At 41.0% G+C, this 25,564-nt stretch overlaps 2 protein-coding genes across 3 annotated transcripts in view; one reads left to right on the top strand and one right to left on the bottom strand.

The window, feature by feature from the left end:
* The window catches only part of CENPT (centromere protein T), an 834,768-nt gene extending 825,568 nt beyond the window's left edge, over positions 1-9,200 (bottom strand). The window contains exon 1 of one of the 2 annotated variants that reach the window (XM_069217597.1): positions 8,956-9,200. The gene's annotated coding sequence lies outside the window, so the exon portion shown is untranslated. The remainder of the gene's footprint in view (positions 1-8,955) is intronic. The other variant, XM_069217596.1, reaches the window with a different exon arrangement.
* A 509-nt stretch (positions 9,201-9,709) lies between these two features.
* On the top strand, positions 9,710-16,031 carry THAP11 (THAP domain containing 11). The gene has a single exon (XM_069217595.1). The coding sequence runs from the start codon at positions 10,160-10,162 to the stop codon at positions 10,946-10,948; it is 789 nt and encodes a 262-aa protein (XP_069073696.1). The 5' UTR covers positions 9,710-10,159; the 3' UTR covers positions 10,949-16,031.
* The last annotated feature ends 9,533 nt before the right edge of the window (positions 16,032-25,564 follow it).

Raw genomic sequence — 25,564 nt, 5'->3', positions numbered from 1 at the left:
ATTGCTATAGAGCATGATGCTACTTAGCTGACCATTAGAAAGTTTGTACAGATTTGACTAGCTGTTTATCAGAATGATAATAAAGTGACTGTACACAGCACCCAATGCTACAGTTTTTATGTCGTTTCAAAGTGCAGCAAAGACCAGGGCCCTTATTACGAGTCTGGAAGTCCTAGGACCCCCAAAGCTTGTGTTGACGGTTGGACCGCTGCCAAAGTGACAGTCACATTATGACTGTGGCAGAAGCGCCACTGTCTGACTGCCGGCACTGCCACTTTATCACCAGCCTAGCGGTCTTAATCTGCTAGGCTGGGGATTACAATTCCTGTGTCTGCCAGCTTTTGCATGGCGGTTCCACCGCCATTCAAAGGCTGGCGGAGAAGGTGTGGCGGGCAGTGCAGGGGTACCCATGGGCAGCCCAGTTGTGCTTTTCACTGCCTCAATTACGAGCCAGCATCAATTTTGTGGGTAGTTTCCCGCTGGGCCAGCAGATGGAAAAACTGTTTCCGCCTGCTGGCCCAGCAGGAAAATCATAATAGGGCCAACGGGCGTAAAAACAAACGGGTGGTTTTTTGACCCAACGAGTTTGTCAGGCAGCCTCTGCCGTACACCAAACTTGGAATGAGGCCCTAGGTGTTCCAATGAAAATGCTTTGTGCTGCAGGGCAGTTTAGCACAAGAAAGCGCAATGCACTGGGATGCTCACAGTGAGACAGAGTGTAGCATTACACAGTATTAAATCCAATAGGTCTTGCATTTGAGGCTACTGGCCCTGCCATTGCCTTTTGATCCTGCTGTATAGCATCAACATTGATGAATTTGGCAATGATTTGTAGCCTTGCTGTGGTTGTCAAGGTTAATCGCTAAGTAATCAGAAGTGACACCAAATTTACAATGTGCACACAGGGGAAGGTGCTACTCCTTCCATCCACTCCACATTGTGGGTCTCCTAACATCTCATGAGGTAGGGCACAACAGACTTGTGCTCGGCCTGCATCAAGAGGCTCTCCACAGCTTGGAACAAAAGGATACAGCCTAAAAACCCCAAGGAGCCTATTTTACTCGTGTTTCAGATGACAATATGGCCATCTGACACAGCAGGCAACAGTTTTATCTTAATGAGCAGTCTTTTCAAAAGGGTCCTGATAATCGATGCGTATGTGTAAAAAAGGCAAACAGCCCCTTGCTGTTGCACAGCCTACACTGGAGCTCCTATTAATACACTAAAGATTTCCATAAAAACAGGATCACTTCTGTTTACTGTGCACCTGTTTAAGATACTGAGAGAGTGTAGCTTATATAATCTATATTAACATGAAATGTTTATGTATTAATGTGTAATGATGCTGAATAGAAACTGTAGTAATAGCAATTTTGCTTAAACGTGCACTTGAATTGTGACTACGAAGAGTGGCCACCAATGTATACGCAAACTAATAAGGATTATCAAAATGTTTATGTTACGTTCAAATGAGCTTATATTAATCTTTGCGTTATTAAATCTGTATTGAAAAACTCATAGGCCTTAAGTTAGCATGAGCCGGAGTTTAGCTGCCTGGCTCTCATATTAAATGCATTTTTCTATTTCCCAGTGTGCTGACTCCCGAGGGGCCATGACCCCGCAAATGTTCTTTTCTTCAAAACTTGGACGATGAATGTAACCATGTTAAATCCGTTCCCAGGCGCATCTTCTGTACCATGGATTAAAAGTTATAAATGAATTGAAAACAACTGTAGATTAATGTAATGTACAAGGTCGTTCAAACCGAAGAAGACAATAGAACTGCGGACCAAAAGATGTGCAAAGAATTACAAGGGAGTGAAGTCACCGGATGTGCCACCTCTGAAGACGTCAACTATGAAGACCAATCAAAAACTTGTAAAACAATATGGGGTGAAGATTAGGATTACCTAATGTATTTTCTGATAGGTTAAAGATAGTGGGGTATAGCAAATGTCCAATAGAATTTTGGGGGAATGTACTATGAAAAAGGGATAAAAATCCATGTCACAGAGAGGTCATTACAGTGGGTTAGGGAAGGCTATTGATTTTATCCAGAAACTCTGTCACTCTGTTTGGTGACTTGAGACTTTATTAAAACCATCCTCATCCTTAGTTTGCCCATTTACACTTTTCCTCCTTATGAGGGAAGTGCCCCTATTGTCCTTTCCTGTGATCTGACTGATGGCGATTTGACCGATGTCCTTAAGACGAAGACTGAACCTGTGTGCTGACCTAATCCTTGGAGGGTAATTATGACAATGCATTTGTAATTTGTCTGTTTGCTTTTACTTTCTAGGTACCAACTGCTTGCTTTTGGAAGAGACCATAGCTAGATGTTTTCCAAATTCGTGTTCAAATTGTTTTGCATGAAGCCCAACATGCGAATGCTAATCAGTGGTTAGGACAGGTGTTCACCAAATTGACGCAAATAGACAAACGACCAAGACTATGCTTTGTTGAACTGACGCGAGATTGACACTCTGCTATACTTTGATCTATGTTCACGCCATGTTATGTTCTGATGTTTGTGATTCTTGTCTTAATGAAATCCTATCAAAGTTGCCATATTGTGACTATGCTGTTCTGCTTCTTGGTTTTGAGGTTAACGCACTTAATCTTAGATTGTAACTAATAGGGAATAAAATTCATAAAATTCTACTTAACTGGTGTGGTTATTCATGGCTGAAAGGTCATGGTAGCGTCTTTTGAATTGGTTAATGACTTTGACTAAGGTAAAATGCATTGTTGTGATAAATATTGATGACGTTATTGATGTATTGATTGATATATTGATTAGCTATCTCGTCCTACATTGTCTCTCAACTGGGTCAAAAGATTAATTGGCCTAAAACGAGTCCTGATGTGAAATAAATTATCATAAAGGGACGCAATAACAGTTTCATCAAGCGGCATAATCCTATTTATGATGAGCATAGTGGGTAACGCTTGCAGACTCAAGAAATATTTCAGGAAGTACAGTGTGTTGAATAACGACTGTATGTTTATTAATGAGCATACATTTTCAGGAGCTCATCTGCCCGCGCCCCTCTTGTCCCGATGTCTTGCTCCAACTAATCATAAAGCTGGACAAGTTCCAAGTAAGAACAAGAACACCAAACTGCACTCGCAAAATTTACCAAATAACAACATGCACTAAATACAATATGACACGTGCCAACAAGGTTAGAATGCAGAATATACAACATATGAATGGCAAGTGTAGAATATGTAGAACACAACACATCCCTCCCCTTTTATATACAAAAATAACTATGTTTACCATAAGGTGAACAGGGTACTTCAATCTGTTTCTAATTTTGCCCAACAATGTCCATTCTCCAATTTAACACAAGAACGTGCCACTTTACTTTATATGGCCCATAGTAATGAAAATGTACTTTTGATCTTCTAGGTCTCATGTCCTTTAACATGACCCACGAGCCAACACAAATATTGTTCTCCGTTTTTTTTTTTACCTTGTCATAATACGCCTTCACTTTATTTTGAGAACTTTCCATTCTAGCCTGCACTTCTTCATGGTCATTTTTGTTGAATAAATGTTTTAACATCCAAATTACATGTCAATGCAGTTTGAATACCCTCCTTAAGTAGGCGATTGACCCTCTCAATGAGGCCATAGGTTTGTGAAGAACACAAGTGTACATTATAATGTTTGATGACTGTTTTTTTTTTTTTTTTTTTTATTAGAAATAGCTCCATACTGGCTGACATCAATTGAACACTATTGTCCATAACTAATTATTAGGGATACCCTTCTAATTGAAAACCTTTACCTAGACATGTAAAAACCTCCTGTGCAGGAGTTTCCTGTACAAAGTCATAATATACTCACTTTGAGGCATAATCAATCACTCCTACTAAAAAATGTAATCTTGTCAGGTAACGCAGAAAGAGGTCCAACTAAATCCAAAGCTAACTTACACCATGGGCCTAAAGGTTGGTGTAGATATTAAGAAGGAGTGTCCTTTACCTTCCAATGTTTGTTAGGCAAAATACATTCTTGACATTCTTTAACAAAATCGTCCACATCTTTATCCATGTAAGGCCATACAAATTGCATTCTCTCAGGGTCTTCTTAGTAGCTGTAGCGCCTAAATGCCCTGTATGAGCTAACTATATGATTTTCGATCTTAGCCCTCTAGGGATCACAAATTTCCCTGTTCCCAATAACATGCCTGATGCAATGGTAAGTTGCTTAGAAACCCGACAAAAGCAATATAATTCACCTTTAAATTTCCTTACAGGAGGCCATCCTTTTTTAACAAACTGCATAACTTTTACTAGAATAGTATCTTCTTTATAAGTTGTGTTCCACTAAGTCCTTTGACACTTGTTAAAAGAATCCATGCAAGCAACTACACATTCATTTTCCGAGAAATCTTCTTTGTGTGTCATTTCAACAAATGATAACCTAGATAAACAATCTGCTCTGGTGTTACTGCCTCTTGGTATGTATTGGATTTCAAAATTATATTCTTGTAATTTGGGCAAAATTCTAATCAGTCTTGACGATGCAGAAGAGGTGCATTTATCACCTAATATATACATTAAATGCTTGTGGTCAGTACATGGAATAAAATCTGTGCCCCATACATAAGTTCTGAATTTGTTAACCCCCCCCCCCCCCAAGTACACTGAAGGGCTTCTCTCTCTATAGTACTGTATCTCTTTTATGTGTCAGTTAAAACCCTGGATTCAAACGCAATAGTACATTCTGTATTATTGATACGCTGACAACCAACTGCACCAAGCCCAACTGCGCTTGCATCAACAGTGATAATGCATTTATGGGACTACTATAAGTTTTTAATGCAGGTATGTTAGTCAAAATGTCTGATGGTAGAAAAATGTTCTTCTTCTAATGGAGCCCATTCAAACTTTTCTTTTTTTGTTTTTAACATTTTCTTGAGTGGAACCATAAGTATGGGATAACCACTTACAAACCTAGACAAAGAATCACTTACTCCCCCCAAAAAAAGACTTTAATTCTTCTTTATTGCAAGGAGCAGGTGTATTTTCAATGTTCTCAGAAGATCCTCCTTATGTTTACTACCACCAGAAGTGATACAGTGCCCAACACATTCCATATTATCAATTAAAAATGTACATTTGTCTTCGGAGACAGTCATACCATATTTGCACAATATGATCAGTACACTGTCTAAAATGTCACTGTGCTCAACAATATCTTTTGCATACACTAAAGTATCATCCTGAAATGCTAGGACACATAGTACGTCCTTAAATAGTTGAAACATTAATTTATGAAATACACTTGCCGTTGACCCAAGACCAAAAATGGCAAGTGTAGATATTTATATGCCACAAAAAGTGTAAAAAGTGAATAAGTGCTTGTGATTTTTTACTCAACGGCACTTGGTGAAAGGCTGCTTTAAGGTCAATGTTGCTTTAAAAAAAAAAAAAAAACCTTTGCCCCATCTAAGGTGGATAAAAGTTAATTAATTGTCAGCAGAGGGTGGCAATCTACTATTATATTTATTTTATTTATTATATTTTTTGAATGGACGTAAATCCGCACATAAACTTGTCTGTCCAGTTTCTTTTGTGATGACTACTGCACTGATCCACTCTACCGCGTTCACTGGTTCAATTATATTATCTAAACACAGTTAATCAAGGTGTTTTCTCAAGTCTTCCCTGATGGACAAAGGCACATCACATACTTTATGACATATAGAAACTGCATTTTGTTTTAAAACTATTTCATGTCCAAACCCCTTAACTGTTCCAACTGCCAGAGAAAACTATTTTGATAATATTTGCTCTATATTCTTTTCACAGTGCTCAAGCAGCATTATAGGAGTAGTAGTACCAGGCTTCAATACTATGCCTAGCCTCCCTTGTTCCACCCAACTCCTGATATTTCTACCATTAACAGCAATAAAAAAATTTGTAAAAATATATCTGTCTAAAAATCCCAACATTTCTTTAAAAAAATCCTTCAGTCCAAATTTTGTATTCTCCATAAGCTATGGCCTTAATATCCAGTTTACTGAGTATTATGTTGCTCCAATATTGTTTGAAAGATTCTTCAGACCACTTGGTGACTGGAGAACCTTAATCTGGTATAATTCTTAATTGTGCCTCTCGTATCATGACTCATAAAAAGGTCCACTTTTTTTTAGCAAGTAACTATTTACTAAAATTATTCTGTCTAGCCTCTTATGACTGATCAACAGTTAGTGGAGTCCTGGTATGTATATTTTCTTCACATGTGGTTTGGTTCTGTTCTGTGTCAGCAACACAATTTACTTTAACTCTACCATTCCTACAGACTTGCATAAAGCGTCCAACTTGTTTGCAATTATTACATTTTTTTCTTCCTAGGGCAGGACAATTTGAACTATTACCTATATGACTGTCTGACTCACACATATAACACGTTATGGGCATTATCATATTTTTGTTTTTAGGAAATTCTTTTATCTTCTTCACAGCATTCACATTGGTGCTAATTATGCGTGTTAGGCACATCACTCAATGTGCTAGTCAGCACTTGCAGATTGTGCAGATCGTTCAATGCCTTTTGCTATCCTCACAGTTTCATCTAAAGTAGGGTTATTACAACAAAGAAGATGTTCCTGTGCTTTCTTTGAATAACAATACAGTACTATTTGATCTCTTAAGTATTGATATTTTGCATTTTCAAAACTACAAGTACTAGCCAAAATTCTCAAAGCAGCCAAATATTGTTCAATATTCTCTTCTGATGTTTGTTATCTTGAAAAAAAAAAAAATCGCTCCAAAATAATGTTTGGTTCTTAAGAAAAATATTGTGCTAATCTTTTCTCTGCCTCAATAAACACATTCCAAACACCAGTGACTCTGGCTTGCCCTACAGGAGGAGTAATTTCTAGAAGATTATCAAAACCTTTTTGCTTTTCAGTACCTAAACAATTATATAATACAGCTGCTTTTCTAGCTGGGTTGTTTCCTTTCCATCTATAACCAGAAGATCATTTTTGAAAACATGCATCCAGTGTTTCTACTCTAAGTTGGGTTTATCCAAGAAATGTGGAGGTTGCTCCATTCCACTAGCTGGACCAAATTTGAAATACAATCATACTGTGCCAAAGTGTATTAATTACGAGTACAATATGCCAAAGGAATCCTGTTTTTTGTGACGATAACAGTTTGTATAAATAGCAGGTCTGCACTTACTAAGTTTGACACACCACAACCAGCTTTGTGTTGTCATGCTTAATGAATATGTTTCCTTGTTCCTAAAATTGATGAACTTCCTTCCCAATCTATAAGGTTGTGAATTGTTTTCCACCATTGAGCTGACCACGGCCTAGCACCAGATTATGCTGCATCCCCCAGTAGAGGGCTAACATCTTTTATCACTGGTTTCAGTTGCTATAAGTTCATACGCATGCCATTCACCATCCATCAGCAGTGGCAGTTTTCAGCAAGGAGTGACATATTTTCAAAATGACATACTGGCGATGGGTTAGGAGAGGCATGAATATGATCTAATATTAGAACTTGTATTGAAGAAATTGACAGAGAAGGGGCTTACTGCAGAGGTGAATAAATGTAACTTTGCCTTGCGGTCTGTATCTTATTTAAGACAAAAGTAGGGAGAGGTGGCTGCTCACCTAAATAAAACATTGAGGACATCACCAATGCCCCTGCTCCCACATCTAAAGATAAAATCAGATCCTTTCTGAATTTTATTTCAAGTTTGTAGAAAATCTTGCCATGAAAATTCATGGCTTGCGGCAGTTGCTGAGGGCCAAACAAGTGTTTGTGAGGAGTGCAGAGCTACAAATGGATTTTGAAGGCACCAAGCATGATTTAAGTATAGCTAACCTTTTACAAGGGTTTTAAATTGGGGCCCATAGTGTAGTAACTACTGACTCCAGTGGTAAAGGGTCGGGCGGTTTTGACACAGGAATAGAAAATCAATTGCATATGCCTCAGGCTCTTTGTCCCCGACAGAAGAAAAGTTCTTGGTAATCAAGATAGAAATGCTGGCTGCAGTATGGGCTTTAAAAACGTTCAAGCAATATTTGTGGGGAACCAGATTTAAATTACATACTGATCACAAGCCCATGGTGAAGGTCCTCACTCTAAAGCAGTTGCAAGAGCCGGTGATATCAAAAGAAGAATGGGAAACTATTAACCTGGAGGATGAGGAATTGGTTGTGGTCAAATCATATCAATGGTTGGTCAGAAAAACAAACACGTTGCGAGAGGAGTGTAGGAAATTAAGGAGGAGTTATCCTTTAATGAAACAGGATATATTCTCAGGTGCTGCATTGTGCAGCACACATACAGCATAAAAAAATAAGGATAGTCTTGTACTAGAAGAGTGCACCCTCCAGGACTAATAAAGTTCCTTATAGAATGTGCACTCACTTGCACTAAAGCGCAAGGGTTACGCATTGTTGTATGGCAGCACAATGAGGGGGGAAACAGTGCCAACCCTTCGTAGATACAACGATGTTATGCTCTCTCCCTTTCACGCAATGCAGCACAGTTGCCGCACTGCATTGCGGTAAACGTTCATAAATGTAGGCCCGTGTCTGCGTCACGCAGCACTGCAGAAAGCTGCAGCACCTGGCCACCTGCCTGCTATGATGATGGATTGTTGCCTAGCCCATAGGTCTATCATATTGCAATCCAAAAGCTACATTAATGGACTTCCAAAAGAATGTTGGGGCTGGTGCAGCTATTTCAGTGCAATTTCTAGAATTTCTTTCTGCGCCGTTTAGGGTGCTTTGATATTTAACTCACTTAATAAGCTTTACTGCTTGGTTTTGTTCGCTATAAAGTATCCCACAAGTGTCACACATTGGCAATGGTATGTCACACATAAGCAGGCTAAAGCCATGGAAATGTCACACATTAGCAACCTGAAAACTTGACAGCTATGTAATCATACCCCCCTCATCATCCATATACCTTGCTCCTTCTGTACTCTAAAAGTCAGTGCTGTAGTTTTTCTCGTCGATGTATACCACCACTTGCTAAGTATAGTTCTGTATCCTCCTCCAGTACCACTGAGAACCTGCCGTGAGCTGCGCTCCAAGCCGTCACTCTCGAAACGAATGTAGAAGCATCCCCGAACAAATCTTATGTATAATAAATAATACAAAACAGCAAGACAGCTCGCGCCATCACGTTCAATTTAAGACTCGCGAGAAACTAAGCACAAATAGATTTACCCCCCCAAAAAAACAACAAAAAAAAACAGTATGGCGGCCATGTTGGAGTCAGGCTAATGTCATAACTCGACATATAGAAAAGTTGTGTGTAGTTCCCGCTTTTACGGGTATTCTGTTGACAATAGGGAAACTACGTAAAATGTACGACTTTTTGATATATCTATCAGTAAATTCTCAATAAGCAAAAGTAGTTATGTGAGACTTGTAGGAAGTATCATTTTGAATTCCATGTACGTTTGGATTTTAGTGTTGTCCTGTTGTTCGACGCTGAGCTTAAAATGTAGTCGATATGTTATTTTTTGGTCTCTGGTTTTAAGTTGTGAGTAGTCACGATCATAACTCAGACCGGAAGCCTATAAAACTACTAGGCATTAAAGAAAAGTTATGGGTAGTTCGTCATTAGTGGTCCAGGCCACAAGTGTCGTCTCTTACCCGGAAGTAGTTGTCTATTAAATTAGTTTGTCGCTTCTGAAAGTCTGGCCTTCACATGTTGGAGGTGGTAATCGTTTCCTCTGTAGCTTTTTACGTGGAGTCGTTATAGTAATTGGAAACTCTATTTTCATACAGACTTGAGAAGCATTTTGGTTTAAGGGATGTATAACTTATTTATATCTGCAGTGTTAGTGTTTTTTTTTTTTTTTTTTTTTTTACAAAACCCTGGCGCAGAGAATGACCGTCAATACATCGCAGCGATGTACCTGCTCTGCTACTTACGAAACCATGACCCACAATCAGGTTGTCCACAAATGATACATCACCGGAAGTACTTTGCATTGTGGGATGTGTAGTTCTTTAAATACAAATCCCGACCGCAGAGCTCGCCTCTGTCCCCGGAACCAGTTAGCATTGTGGGACCTGTAGTTCCGGTTCGCCTGTTGCCTTCAGGTTTTGGGCCCCGCGATATCAGCTCTGAGGGCCCAGGCCCCTCCTGCGTCTTCGCGATGCCTGGTTTCACTTGCTGCGTACCTGGATGCTATAGTAACTCGCACCGCGACAGAGAGTTGCACTTCTACACCTTTCCCAAGGACCCGGAGCTACGTCGGCTCTGGCTTAAAAATGTGTCCCGTGCGGGCGTCAGCGGTTGTTTCAGCACTTTTCAGCCCACGTCGGGCCACCGACTCTGCAGCCTACACTTTCCTGGCGGCCGCAAGACCTACAGTTTACGCGTGCCCACCATCTTCCCTCTGCGCGGGGTGAATGAGCAGCGCCGGGCCCGCCGTGGAGGCGGCCGAGGCCGCAAACAGCCAGCCCAGCAACCACCGCCACAGCAGCAAGCGGCCCCCGCTTTGCTCTATAGCGGCGGAGAGTCGCAGCATGATGAGCCTCACGAGGTGGAAGTTGTGGTTGTGGGTGACAGCGAGGCACGCCCAATCGACCTGACGGTACAAGCAGAAGGTGAGGAAGCAGCTTTACTGGGGACGGTTCCAGCACGGCCCCTACGAGTGTTGTTTGTGCGAGAGGATGAGGGTACACCTGAAGATACCCGCCAGGGGGCCCCGGCCTGTGCCCGCGCTGCCTCCGCCGACCACTCCTACTCGTTGTCTTCGGGTACCACAGCCGAAGAGCTCCTGCGGAAGCTTAATGAGCAGCGCGATATTATCGCCCTGATGCAAGTCAAAATGAAGGAGATGAAGGCCAGCATCCGCCACCTTCGAGGCAGCGAAGTGCGTCTCCGCGAAGAGATTCGGCACAAAGACAGGTTGCTGCTCAGCTCCAACCACTGTATGTGAGGGGCTTCAAGAGGTGGCTGTTAAGAATCCGGCATTGTGTGTGAGGCTCCCTCTGGGTCAAGCGTGAAGGTGTGTTGGGCCGAGGTGGGAACGTTTATTTACATGGTGTCATCTGCTGATTACTCCAATCAAGTGCTCGTCCCTGGAGAACTTTTAGTTAGCAAGTGGTAAATATTCTAATCCTGGACGCAGACGCATACTTCACAAAAAGACCGTAATTGATCTTATGAACCCATAGACTCATTAATCCCCTCCACCCAAGGAAGAAATATGTCAAGTAATAAAGATAATACACCAGGGGGGAATCAGCAAAGACTAATCATCCACCACAAGCGCATGCTTGACTTATGTGGGGTGGGTATCAACATTAGGAACATACAGTTAAGCTCCTTCTTTCTCAAGCCTCTGGAAAGTGCGTGATGCTCCGGAACTTACGTCTGACCTTGGAAACTACCACATTCTCGGCTTAAGTAATGAATTTAATTTCTCTAGTATGTCAGGACTTAAGTAGTGAGGAGGAATTGATTCGGCGCTTTTATGGGACGCCAGCGGTCAATGTTAAGATGTTTGGCCAGACTGAGAAATTAATGTTTCTCTTTAGAATGCTTGCATCGCGAATAAGTAAAGCGGCCTGAACAGCGCACCTCCCCATTCGTTGTCTGGTTAGTCGTGTAGAGAATCCATTATTCTCTTCATATCCCCAGCCCGAGAAGACTGTCTTACTGGGATTCTGCCACTATCTTTTACAGGACGCCGGTAGCTCCAAGATCTCGTGTCTTGAAATGATGGAAAACGTTTGACATTTCACCTTCACTTTCTTAGGTCCACCGCCCCCATTTTTCTGTTTATTTGTGGATTATTTCGAGAGTAATGCCCTCCCGGTGAAGTGCACAGTTGGATTTCAAAGATTACGGTGCTTGCTGGCCCAGCACTGATATTTTCTTTTCCCCCTTTTTATACTGCCATTTGAAGTGCCACTTGGTTTACTTAAAGGAGCGCAGAAAAGGGAATCATTTTTTTCTGGAATGCAAGCGTGGATTAATACATTAGCATTGCATTTTTGTATAAAGAGCGCTTTGGATATTCTGGAACGTCTGAGTTGTTGGCCTCTTGCGATAGTATATTGCCGATGTGAGCTTAGGCTGTTATGAACCACAGAACGACGGCAGCTTCAAACCTGTATTAGTGAAAACACTTTATTTGCCACCGCGTGGTTAAGTGCATGATATTCTACTCGTGGAATTACAGTGGAATGAAACTAATAATATTTGAGCAGGTCCCGAAAAAAGGCATTCGAGTTTAAGCAGCCCTAAGGAAGTTTGATGTCTTCATTACTAAGCTTGTTAGCACACAACTTGGTGACAGATGGTAACTGTTTAGCAACTGAAAATAGCCAGTACTTATTTCAAGACGATGCAACATTTTATGGCACTTTTCATGCCCTGTTAATGGGCGGTTTTGTTATACTCACCAAGCGGACTAGCATATGCTAGGGTTTATTTCCTCCTTCTTCTTTTTTTTTTTTTTTTTTTTTTTTTTTTTTTTTTTTTTTATAAATATTAATGTCAAAGTTAACCGTGTGGTACTCTCTCAATTGCAAACAATCTATTTTTTGAGAGTTCGTGTGCTTTTCGCAGTGTACATTTGGCGAATAAACAATGTTATGAAAAAGGGACACGGATTGAGGAATTATGATGCAACTGGACGACTATAACAGGTCTAACACCTTCACTTCATGTTTTAACTGTCTTGTACGCAAAGCCTTTATTCCCGTCATGTTCATGCTTTGTGGTGGTTTGCTGTACAGAATAGCTGTAGACGTTGTGTGGGTGATTTTTTTTTTTTTTTTTTTTTAAATAGTAATTTAGACACTCAAAGGATATGGTATTCCATGATAGCGTTTCCTCGCAAATTCTCATATCGGTACCACTTGTTTGCACTAGAACTAGGCATGGTTGTAGAGAAATCAGAGTATTGACAAACAAACACCATTTGTATTTATGTGTAACAGGTTGTCTGGAACAGCTATAAAGGTCCTGTCTCATCAGTCGGTCAGGTAAGCATTGTAAATTGAGTACGGTGTGATATTTTTGTAATATTAATAAGTCAACCACTTTTTTCATTTGATGGGTTGGCAGTTTATTATTGGACATTGCTTGTCCAAATTTCAGCCATGCCATATAAGCTCGTCAGAATCTCCCTACACCCCTTAAACGTTTGCTGGGCTCAAATTATCTTAGTGCCTTTTTGGTACTTTTATGCCATGTAAAAACAGACTTTCTTTTTATTACTGGATGTTTGTTCAAATTAAATTTTGTACCAAATTGTTTACTTGGAAATTCTGGCAGATCTGGTAGTTTAACTCAAGTTATCGGTACTGAAGCACACGATTATTGAGCAGAACAATCATTGGTGGCCACGTTTTTAAGACTGACAAGTCATTTTTCTGCTCTCTGTGGTCAGTTTGTTTTGTGTGTGTGTGGTGTGTGTTTATTTTTTTATTTTTTATTTTATTTTTTCCCCGACCTGCGTGGTCTGCCTTAAAATACTTGGTTAAAATAAAGCAGATGGCTAGCTTAAAGAGTGCTCCGTTCTTGTATTGCTTTTATTGAGCATACTTAAACTCAAACGTTTCATGTTGCTTTAGGCCTTTTTTGGTGGAATGTTTAGTGTGACTACACTTTTTTTTTTTTTTTAGGTTGAATATGGCAGTGCGCATGACCTGCTTTTCAACATGTTGTAATCTGTTTTATGGTCTTTAACCATGCCTATCACACCCGTCACTTTCATTTGCTCCTGGCCTGCCTTTTATAATTCCCTTGCTGTTGTTGGTAAATCCTTTTTGTCCCGCCTTGAGGCTGTGTTGTTACTGTCTTGGAGGCTTACTCTTGTACATGGATAATTGCACGATCAGCCATGTACCCTAGTGTGACGCACTATTTTTTAACTTTGCATCCCCGCTTCATGCTAGTGGGGGTATGCTGTTTCTTCTTTTTCCTTGTTTTTGGGCATCTTGCTGTATCTTTGCGATGTCTGTGTTTTTTTTTTTTTTTTTTGCAGCTTTATGTAGCATGGACTTGATACCAAAGGTATTGGAGCGCTTTACATGAGCACCAGTTCTATTACACAAGAACACATTCGTTGTTGTTAGCAAGGGGGAAATGAAGCGATTTGCCCAGAATCACAGGATGTTGAGCCGGTGCTGAGACTCAAACTGTGTTCCCCAGCTTCAGAGTCAACAGCTCTGCCTGTTACAGCACAACCTCTCCCCTAGGTTTCTTTTGGTGCATGTCGTGGCAGTCTGGGAAGTCCTCTTGGTTGTTCTCTGCAAGGTCAGTGGTTTCGTCTGCTTCTCACTGCTCGTCCCTTAGTGGGGAGTTTGTCAAAAGTGATCATAGAGCGATACCTGTGGGCAAGAGGAACTTGAGTCAGTACAGAGATATTAGACGTACACAGTGTGAACGTATAAACAAACTGCACCAGATGCAGATGTAGGGAATGTCGCATAAGGACAGAGGTGCCGATCTTGGACCTGAGGAACCGGGTTCAAATCTTGGCGCTCTTTCCACATCCTGTGATTCTGGGCAAATTACTAAACATCCTGTGCTTTTAAAGAAAGAAAGAAAAACTCCAGTGCCTTTGGTTGAACTTGCACTATAGAAAACAAAAACTGCCTGCCCGCATGCGTTTGGTCATGGTTAACCTCTCAGTTGTTTTATATTACCACTTCCTCTGCTTATGACCTGAATTAAAGGATTTATTTTGCTGTTGGACATTTAATGGAGCCATGCGCATGATCTACAAAGTATGTAAAATGTGGTAGTTTTATGTTGCATTTTATGGCTCTTGAGAAATTCTAAACTGTTAACTTTCTAGCTGCCCCCCCTACATTGTAAATTATTAATCTCACAGCATTCTGAGGCTCATTGAGTACGTTTCTGATGTTGTAAGACTGCATTTTGAACTTGTATTCCCCTACAACCCGCACCCATCCTGTTTCTCCTACACACCCCCATCTTGTTTATGTCCCCACCCCCCTCTCTGTTTCCCCCACCCAACTGACAGAAGAAAAAAAGCGATATAAAGCAGCAGTCGATGGCCACTTCATAACACTTTTTTAAACCATGCCATTTCCCCTGTTCCCACGCAATAACTCGTTCTCGGCTGCTGTTGAGATCTCTCCTCTGCATGTACCCTCGCCCCCGTGGCATCACATTGCAGGGCCTTTAACATGGTTCCGCTGCTGGGAAGGCCCGAGCCTTTTACATGAATTTTTAAATGCAATTATTTGTTTCAGTTTCCATTTAAAATAAATGGTATTTCTCCATAAGGCTCATTGTCACACCCCACCTGCCTCCACAGCGCTCCTTCGAATGTACATATTAAGCATAAATCTTTGTGATCTATAACATGATCCCAATTACATCCTTTGAGGATGCCAAAACTACAACTTCCAGGGTTTGGTAAATAAAAATCTCAGGCGGGAGAATGGTGTCCTTGATGACATGGAATTATCTGGTTACTTTCATTTGGGAAGTATAGGGTGTGTGGATCGAATTTCTTAGTATACTACAGCTAATCTATAAGTAGGGTGACCACCCGTCTGTAAATTTCACGGACTGTCCGTAATTTCGCCCTGCTGTCCGTTGTCCGTGATGAAAGACTTAACGGACGGCATTTGTCCGTAATTTTAGCCTTTCACCAAATGGACAAGTGAAGGTAGAGCGAAATTATGGCCGATTAGTTTCCCCAGCAGGTTTCAAAGGCAGGGAGTCTCCTGTGCTCTGAGGGAGGGAGGGGCAGACAGATAAGAATCAGATCCTCTTGCTAGGGTGTCTCCTTACCTAAAGACATGCAAATGTGCGTAACTGGTAAATCTGTAAATACAAAGGGGCCTGATAACCTGCATTGACTTTGCTGAAAGGAGTCACTTGAAGTTTTCTGGTGGCAAAGATATTTCTTTTAGAGAGGTATTGTAATGGTGTTCCAAGGTGAGCTGTGGAGTGTGTGGTTTTAATGGAGTGTTATAACATTTTTTAGTACTAGGTATAAACTGTATATTATTAAAATTTGTTTTTGAGAAGCGCTTTTTTTTAATTTAACCGAAATATATTTGCGCATTTTGTAGCAGCTTTTATTATGATGTAATTGTATTTTTCACAGTTCTTTCAGCGACCTCGGTACCTCATAGTACTAACAAACATTGGCAAAGCCAACAGATCTCGTCTACGAAAGAGTTATTGTCTTTGCTAATGTGTTTTAGCCATTAGCCATGTTATACACCAGAGTAGCTGATGTTCAGCATGGCTTAAGGTTAGTGGCATAGTGGTGTGGAGTGGAGTAGTGTAGCATAAGAGCAGTGGCGAAGAGCCCAGTGGTGCAAAGTACAGTGCAGTGGGGTACAGTGCAGTTGTTTAGAGTGTGTTAGCGTAGAGTGCAGTGGTTTAGAGTGCAGTGGCGTGGGACAGAGTAGAGTAGAGTGCAGTGGAGTAGAGTGGCATACAATAGAGTGGCAAAGAGAGCAGGAGTGTAGAGTGGTACAGTGGCATAGATTGCAGAGTAGACTTGCGTTGCAGGGAGTGCAGTGGCGTAGTGTAGACTGGTGCAGACTAGAGTATAGTGTTGTAGAGTAGAGTGGCATAGAGTGCAGTGGCATATAATGCAGTAGTACATAGTAGATTGGTGTATAGTACAGTGGTGGAGAGTGCAACGCTGTAGAGTAGAGTGTCAGTGCAGTGATGTAGAGTGGCATAGAGTGGCGTAGAGTACAGTGGTGTAGAGTGGTGCAGGGAGGAGTATTGTAGAGTAGAGTATAGTGCCTAGCGTTCAGTGGCATAGAGTAGAGTGCAGAGTTGCAGAGTAGAGTGTCAGTGCAGTGGTGTAGAGTGGTACAGAGAACAGTGGCATAGAGTACTGTGGTACAGAGTAGAGGGCAGTGGAGTACACTGCAGTTGTTTAGAGTACATTGGCGCAGAGTGCAGTGGCATAGAGTGGCATGGGGTAGAGTTACATAGAGTGCAATGGAGTAGCAGAGACTGCAGTAATGCAGAGTGGTGCAGTGTCAGAGTGCAGAGTAGACTCATGTGGCATAGAGTGCAGTGGTGTAGAGTGGCGCAGAGAGGAGTATTGTAGAGTGGTGTAGAATATAGTACCTAGCTTTCAGTGGCATGGAGTATAGTGGTATAGAGTGCAGAGTTGCAGAGTAGAGTGTCAGTGCAGTGGTGTAGAGTGGTACAGAGAACAGTGGCATAGAGTACAGTGGTTCAGAGTAAAGGGCAGTGGCACACAGTGAAGTTGTTTAGAGTGCACTGGTGTTGAGTGCAGTTGCATAGAGTGGCTTTGGGCAGGGTAGAGTGGCATAGAGTGCAGTAGAATAGAGTGTACTGGTGCAGAATGCACTAGTACAGAGCAGAGTGGTGTAGAGTACAGTGGCGACCAGTGCAGTGTGCAAGTGGGAAGGCTTAGCAAAGGTAGTACAGGAGCATAGGGTTTCTTCGGGTCAGTGAGTTTACAGGTTCTGGCAGGGCAAGAGAAAGCTGTGCATGATAACCCCAGATGGTGATCCATGGAATGGTCAGTAGGAAACAAGGAGCAGTGTATAAAACCTTCCTTAAAAGTATTTACTGGTAAACCCCATCTAATGCAGGGAGGTGGGCAGAAAGCCAGCGAGCCACCTATTGGACCTGTGCAGCTGACTAATAGCATTCTAAGTCCAGAAGACCTAATCCACCCGCAGTCACAGGTAACTTTAGAGTGGAAAGAGCTACCCGATGGCACCGCAGCCACCAAATCAGATGTGTGGTCTGTCTGAAGAAGGAATGAAGGACGAGCAGGGGAAGGTTTGCAAAATAATACTATCATTGGGGTAGCACACCATCTTCGCTAGTACCACATGGCCCACTAAAGAAAGCAGACGAGAAGACCAAAAAGCAAACTGGGCTTGTAGGGACCATTTGCTCTCTCGAGATTTTCATCCTGGAAATCAGTGTAAGAATGGTACATCTTAATCACTAGATATCAAAAGGTAACTGGTTCCTAGTTCAATCTGAGATCTAATTGTATATAAAGGGGAAAACAGTGCCATATGTTTAAGAAACACTAATTACATTTTAAAATTTGTACATTTTGTTTGTAAAATTTACATCCCAAATATTTTGAAGATTCTATGTGTACTTGACACTTAAGGATAACCCAGATCTCTAGTTTGGCTTTTGCTTAATTTCAAAACCATTTAAAGACATGGACAAAGCAGGCAATTGCCTTGCACAACCTTGCAAGGGGTCTGCCCCCTGCTCATCCTTCACAAGCACTAACAGCGGACCATTGCACCAGAAGAGTTTGCCAAGGTGGATGGGTGTTGCTTGTTCGACCATTTGACAGTGCTTCTTCTGTTTCGCTCCTGGTTGCAGAGACAACTCCCCAGGTACCCAATACCTTCGAATAGTCTTGGTGGACCCATCTTGTCTGATTTTAGGAATTGTCCCACCTTGTTCTTCTCTTCTTTATTTATCCAGTTATTAGCAACAATGCTTTGAATTACTTGCTGAGGATCTCCCATTTGATCTCAATTTCATCCTCCTCCTTTTATTATCTTTGATTTGTAGTCCAGGCTCCCATTTCTGAGATAAATGTAGAGTCCCAGACATACACTCTAGTGCAGTGAGACTACAGACAAGTTATGGGTGCCTCTCCTCCTGACATTAGGTGTGAGACTGTCGTCCACACCATCTGCCCAGCCTCTTTAAAAAAAAAAAAATTAGGTTGAAAGTCCATGGGCGGTTGGGGTAAGCCAGATGTTTTTGTTCAATTTGTTTAAATTAGCATAAGGTTAATTACCTTAATGTTTCCCATACTGTTTGCCAGGGGTTTTAAAATGTTCAGAAACATAATCAAAATTTTGCTGTTACTTTCTCTTCAAGAAAGATCGGGTAGATTTGGGTAGGGGGGATGGGCTTTCCACAGTACTGAAAGGGCATTAATTTACTACTGAACAAGGACGTAATGTGACACCTGAATGTAGCATACCAGGAGGCAATCACAAAAAGACCACAGTGAATAAATAGTGCTATGTTAAAACAGAGTAAATAAATGCACTTACAACATAGTGAGGCATGGCCTCTCTTGCGTGTGTCTGTAAAACTAACGTTTGTTCTTGAATTTTTGTCCTGAATTTTGACCCTTTGTCCTGAATTTTTGTCCTGAATTTTGACCCTTTGTCCTGAATTTTTTAAAGTCCTGTCCAGAATTTGCCTCAATCCCAGGTGGTCACCCTATCTATAAGGGCAACAAAAAGTATACTCCTAGACGCAGCTGCTCAAAATCCTGTACCTGTTTCAGTGATCAGATCGTTTCACACTGCCCAAAGAAGGTACTCTTATAAATCAAGCTTGTCAACCATGAAAATAGCATAATCAGCTTTGCTTCAGTTACAAAGCATCTGAGAAGACAATAAAAATGTCAGTAAGAGCACTTTTCTTTGGACAGGTGCGGGAAATGTTTCTGCCTTCACGCACCCTTTCCCTCTGACAAAGACTATCAGGCCCGGTGAATGGGACATAGAATAGGCTGGCAATTAAGACGATTCATCCATTCACAATGTATTATGTGCTGCTTGGGGTCTTGTTTAAAGCCCTAGCTCAGGTGAGGCAACAATAACGGAGCTTCACAAACTCTGGACATGAGGGAAACAGTTGATAAATGACTTTGAATCAGAGTGGTAAGGGCGGGTGGAATATATGCTTGCAGATTGCACACTTCGATAACATTACAAGTGAAAAGAAACAAAGTTTGATCTGTATACACACCCATGTCAGGCAAGAAATTGTGAAAAAGTCTGGACTAACAGAGAAGACAGTTTACAGCCAGCTGCCGACCCAGTCTTTCACAATTTTAGACCCAAAGTGTTGCAGTGGTAAATGTCTATGTAAAGGGTGTGTGCTGCACATAGAAAACAGTCGGCTATTTTAATTGATTTTATATAGCGATCTGTACCACCAGCAAGGCACTTTGTGGATGCACAACAAGCTACCATGACAGGTAGTATAATGAAAAGAAAAATACAGCTGTGCTAATTTTGTTTATTTATTCAACTGCCTAAGCTCGAACTTTCTGGGGAACACACATGACTTTAAATGGTATTAAAGTGTCTTAGATAACTAGATAATTTATGTTATTTTTCCATGTCCGCTGCACAGTTGGGAGGAGGGCAGTCATTAGGCTACATAGATTTGTAGGTGAGGCTTGACAGTGCAACTGTCACTTGACCTTTTAACATACACCAATATTATTCTAACGTTATTTGCTTCCATACAAATACATACCAATCCCATGCTATTTACTTTTAATGCTTCACATTACCATACAGCATTCTTTTAAACCCGGACCTATTGGCATTGCCAATGCTTATTAGCCTTCTAAGCCGAAGTCAGGTCACGCCTGGGGCTGGAATTTCTGGTTTATTTTTAAGATGCGTCTGTGGGGTCAAAATCCCAGCCGAAACAGACTCTTCAAACTCTTGTGTTTCGTGCTCAGACACATGCATATCATGTCATACTGTTTGTAAAATAAAAACTACTTATCCCTCTCTATCTTCCTTATCTCTCACCCCTATCTATTCGACATGCCACATCATTCCACTACACAAATACACTGCACACTACATAATTCCTCCCCGCACACTTCCACAACTAACAATTCCTATACAGCCCACAGAATTCCACTCCATACCACATACATCCATTCCAATCCAAAACACATTTTCATTTACAATGACAATAGCTCTAACTCTAGAAAATGCAAGACCTATTGCAATGCAAATGCTTGTTTTAATACTGATTGTTTCCAAGCTGGCATGGTTGTTTCGTGGATGGCATGGTTGCTCTTTGCAAAGCCTGCACTGAGAACAGTACCCTACTTAATCTCACTTTCTTAAATCCAACTAGGTGCTACCTCAGTTCATAACACTGTTGTCAGGAAAATATTGTTACAACAGGACTTCTCATTGATGAGCAAGGATGTCATTGAGGTAGCCTGTACGTTTTCTGTGTGGCGGTTTCATCGCAAATTCGAGGATTCAGATACTTTCAGCTCATCATTGCTTTTGCAAACACTTGACATTAGATGTTGGCAAGCCAGCACATTCAGAGGAGGTCAGCCCGGGATTTGGCTTGCCTCTTGCAGCCAAAGCACAAGTTAAGCCATCAAGATTGACGTGGAATTCGTGCAACAAACTTCATGTCAAACATACTAAAGACCTGAAAATAAAAAAGTACATCAGACTGTATAACTACACTCGGTGACATAAGTAATCTTTTCTAAATAAATACGTACAAACGTTCAAGAATATGCTACACCCATGTTTGCTGTGTACTGCATATAAAGGTAGTTTAGTTATTATTTGTGGGGGAACATTGACTATTGAACCATGTACTAGTGAGGATTTGCGCAGCACTGAATTATTTCAAGTTGCTGTCCTTGATATTGTCCGGTCACATAAAAAGACACACAGCGAAGTAAAGCGGTTTGTCTAGTACCAACACACTTTGGTCATGTGGTGAAGCCAGGATCTGACCTGAAGGTTTCCTAGTTATAAGTTGTACAATTAGCCAGTCAATCGTTGCCAGCGTTTCTTTTCTTTGAGGAACTACAAAACCATGCTTTGTAACTATATGGAACAAAACAGCAATCTCCAGCTGCTTTGCCTTAAATATCAATATCCTAAATATACATGGTTTGTAGTACACTGGGCACAATGTAGACATTAAATTTATCACTAATAATTCACCTTCCCATCCATGTATTTCTTTTGCAAGGAAAAGGAGGAAACCACTACCTTAGGAACTAACTTAATTTGTATGTTAATATGTCACTGGATTTCCCAGACTCTCCCACGTTAACTATTCTTGGGACTTCAAAACTGCATTAAGGAGTCGAAGGTTAATGGCATTTTATGTGCTGGCTCAGTTCTGGTTTTTTTTTTGGGCTCACAAGCTTTCATGTAACAAGGGCTGAACCAGGCTGAAGCCTTGCTTGGCTCACCCATCTGTACTTCACATGTCTAAGTAAACATAACTGGTGATATCTTTAAACTGTGGTAGGAACACAAGTGAAAAGTGCCTACAATCCCTTAACTTACAGGAAAAAGATGATCCCTGGTGTACTCAGAGGCATAATCCTCTTGGTTGTTCAAGACTTCCACTCTCCCTAGACTATGAGCAAATAATTATTTCTCAAGGGTTTGTGAAGCTGCAGGCACCAGGGGATGAAATGCAAAACGTTTCTTCACCGATTTTGCATTAAGTAGCTGTACATGTTAATTCAGTAATGAGGCAATATTGGCTATCTACTATATGTATGACGGCTATGAATTGTCCATATTGAGATCCTGTTATTCATCTCCCCCAATATCATTTAAAAAAAAATATTGTTCTTTTTCATAAATGATAAAACTGTCCGGTCTTGCTTGATTGTTTAATTAGTAGGTGTAAGAGGCAATTTTCAAATGGTTACACAAATGCAGTCTGTTTACTTTCTCCACATAACCGCAGTATTCGATGTCATGTAGAGCCAAGTAAAACTGGACTTGTTCTGTGATTGTTAGTTTCTTCTTGAAACAATAAAGTGCCATATGTAGGACCCAACAGTAACTAAATGTTGTTACCTCTGCCTAAGGATAGTAGGGTGCCGAATGAGTGTTTAATGTTGTGCAGTGCTGTACAGGACAGCAAAATGAAAAACACGTGGGAATACAGGACCAGTACCTTTGTAACTAAAAGATAACATAAGGTCCAGAAGTCTCTCGCAGCAGCAGTGACTAGTGTTGCAGAAGAACCTGCAACATGTAGATCATCCTGCACACTAGAAGAAGGAAATAACAACTATGGGAAAGAATCTACCTATTGCTTCACAGTCACTTGGTGCTAAAAGGAAACTAGGAAGAATATCTGAGGGCTGAGTATGGACCAAAGATTAACTGGACGCCTACGGGGAGTGCAGAGTCCTTTAGCATTTTTAACACTAGTCTGTAGTGATAGAGTACTCTTGGATCTTACTGGAAGGTTTTTAATGTCTGGGTAATGCAATCCCGACAAACCAAACCGGATTTGGTGATGAACACGCACTCCTCAATAGATAGTTGTGCAGCATTGTATGAGCCTTTGCACCTGTGAGCTACATTGGATGTTTTTATGTAGAAGCACTTACTGGTCCTCGTTCAAGTCGTACATGGAAGGTTCATGTGCAGCTTGTAGGTGTGATAGGAGGATCAGGCATGATAAGCAGTAGTATCTTCTATGGAATCGAGCCAAAGATTTCCCAGCCCTGAACTACCAGACATGCTCCGTGCTGTTTAGAGCTATATATTGGCGTCATAAATGGTAGAACCAGACATGGAAGGGTATACCAGAAGATGGGTGTGTGTCAATGGGTGAAGCTTCCCATATGTTTTTTCTTATATTAAGGGCTTCCCCATGTTAATAAACGGGCAGATTCACGACTAGAATTGTTGTACCGAGGCTTCTGTCTGGCGTGAATGGGAACCCAAGCAGGACCAGGCCAATTCTACCCCTGCTGCATTCCAGCCAACATTTTGTTTTGAATCGTCACTTGTGAGCGTTTTTATGTCCCAAGAGCGAAGCAGTTCACACTTGTTAAAATGAAAATGCACTCTGATTCTATACACTAATCATTTACAATTTTCAAGAGCAATATTGTGTGTAGAATTGGACATAAAGGATCTTACTCCTCAGTCTGTGTATGCTTATGAAGACAAGCCTAGCGGCAGCTGTTCTGAATAGCCACATATATGCTTGTTATTAAAACAAAACAAGCATTTTCAATGCAACGGGTCTCGCATTTGTTCGAGTTAGAGCTATTAGCGTTGTAAAGCAAAAAAAAAAAAAAACGCAGCGCAATCCCGCTGCGTGGAAAATAAACAGATAAAGTAGTCCGGACTCCAGGCTGAAAACATTGAGCCTCCTATGTTTTTGGTTCTTTACCGGTGCTGTGTAGGTGGGCTAAACACCGGGAAAGGCATGACATATGCATGTCTATCAGAAATGAAAGCAAGCGGATTTTAAAAGGCAAGCCCACGAACTAATGTAAGTGACTGATGTGGTATTGGCGTGTGTTCACGCCCAAATGGACGGAGCACTTTGTGCTCGCCCATAAAAAGAGGTTTCCAAGACTCTGCACCCAGAGTATTATTATTTTATGTTTTTTGGTACGTGCCTTTTGTTAGAATTTTATATACTGAATCTTATTTTAGTATTGGTTACCAGAGTTAATACTCTCCATCCTAAAATGTAATTTGGTATGTCTTACTTGCAGTTTACAGTACCAGCAGCATCCCAGTTAAGAAAGACAAGCAAACATATCGCATATCAGTAGCATAAACCATGTTGGTTGTCAATAATCAAATTAAGCATTGACACATTCACAGTTTTTACCTTTGTATAATCAACGTTGCACGTTAAGCAGCAAGCCAACTTGCCCTAATTCACAGGAGGGATACTACAAGTAGCCTGTCCCTTACACACAAGTACACTCACCCGTGTTGCAGTTCGGGCAGCAGCTTCCGTTGGAATTTAGCATCATTGATTTCTTATAATAATGAACGACCCCAAGGATGTAAACAATATGACATGGCCCTCTGGAGGGCCAACGTCTGTGAAGGCTGCAGAAGGAGAAATGCAACTGTTTAGACTAGTTCTAAAGGGCTCTTAAGAAAAGTCTGAATGTCAATGCCTTTCCTGAAATATTACTCCTAATCTTTAGGTACCGTTTGATATTTTGTGTACGGTTTTGCAGGGCTTGTCTATGTTGTTTTAAGTGTCTGAGTACACAGTGGCTGCACTGTGTTCACTTTTGTTTATGCCTAGAGTACTAGTACTGTAAGAAGGCACATCCGGAGTATTTGTCTTCAAGTAGGTCACCTTGAGGGAAGGAGAATATTTAGTCATGTGTCAAACTCCTTATCTGGCATGTTGGATCGAGTTCTGGTGTCTTCGTCACAAATGTGGCATACATTTTCTAAACACAGGCTCTAGCCCTGATATTAAGGAGTCACAAGTGGAAACGCTTTACAAACTCCTAACGTATGGTTGCTGCAAATGCAACGTATCCTTACATTATACAGCACATTTGTGCTCAGCCTGTTTTAACGATACATGCAGAAGGAAACTGCCTTACGGATCCTTGTCACAATGATTAGCTTACCTTGAAAGAGTTGCTGAGTTTGATTCATAGACTGCAAAATTAAACTATCCTTAATGTTAAACTTTCGAGTACAAGTAACCTTTTAGACCATATGGTAAGTGGTCCTCAAGTTATTTCATCAAGAAAGAGAGTGGTTTCTAGTGGTGTGCAGCTTACAAGACCAACCCCATCGTGATCTTGGTTTTGTTCAAGTTAATATTTAGAAAAATACATTGATTGACTGGGGAAGACATGACAAGGAGTATTGTAGATTCTCAACAAACAATGACGGAGTATTGGGTCTTGTCAGCACAGTTGTATTTCTTTGGCATTGAAGATTTTAGAGCTGTCACCAGCAATTTATGGTACTGAAAGTAAAGTTTAAAAATTGACATTATTTGGCCGATATACATGAAATGTGAT

The sequence above is a fragment of the Pleurodeles waltl genome, chromosome 12 (assembly GCF_031143425.1).
Source record: "Pleurodeles waltl isolate 20211129_DDA chromosome 12, aPleWal1.hap1.20221129, whole genome shotgun sequence".
Taxonomy (NCBI): domain Eukaryota; kingdom Metazoa; phylum Chordata; class Amphibia; order Caudata; family Salamandridae; genus Pleurodeles; species Pleurodeles waltl.
This window is presented reverse-complemented; position numbering and strand designations above follow the sequence as displayed.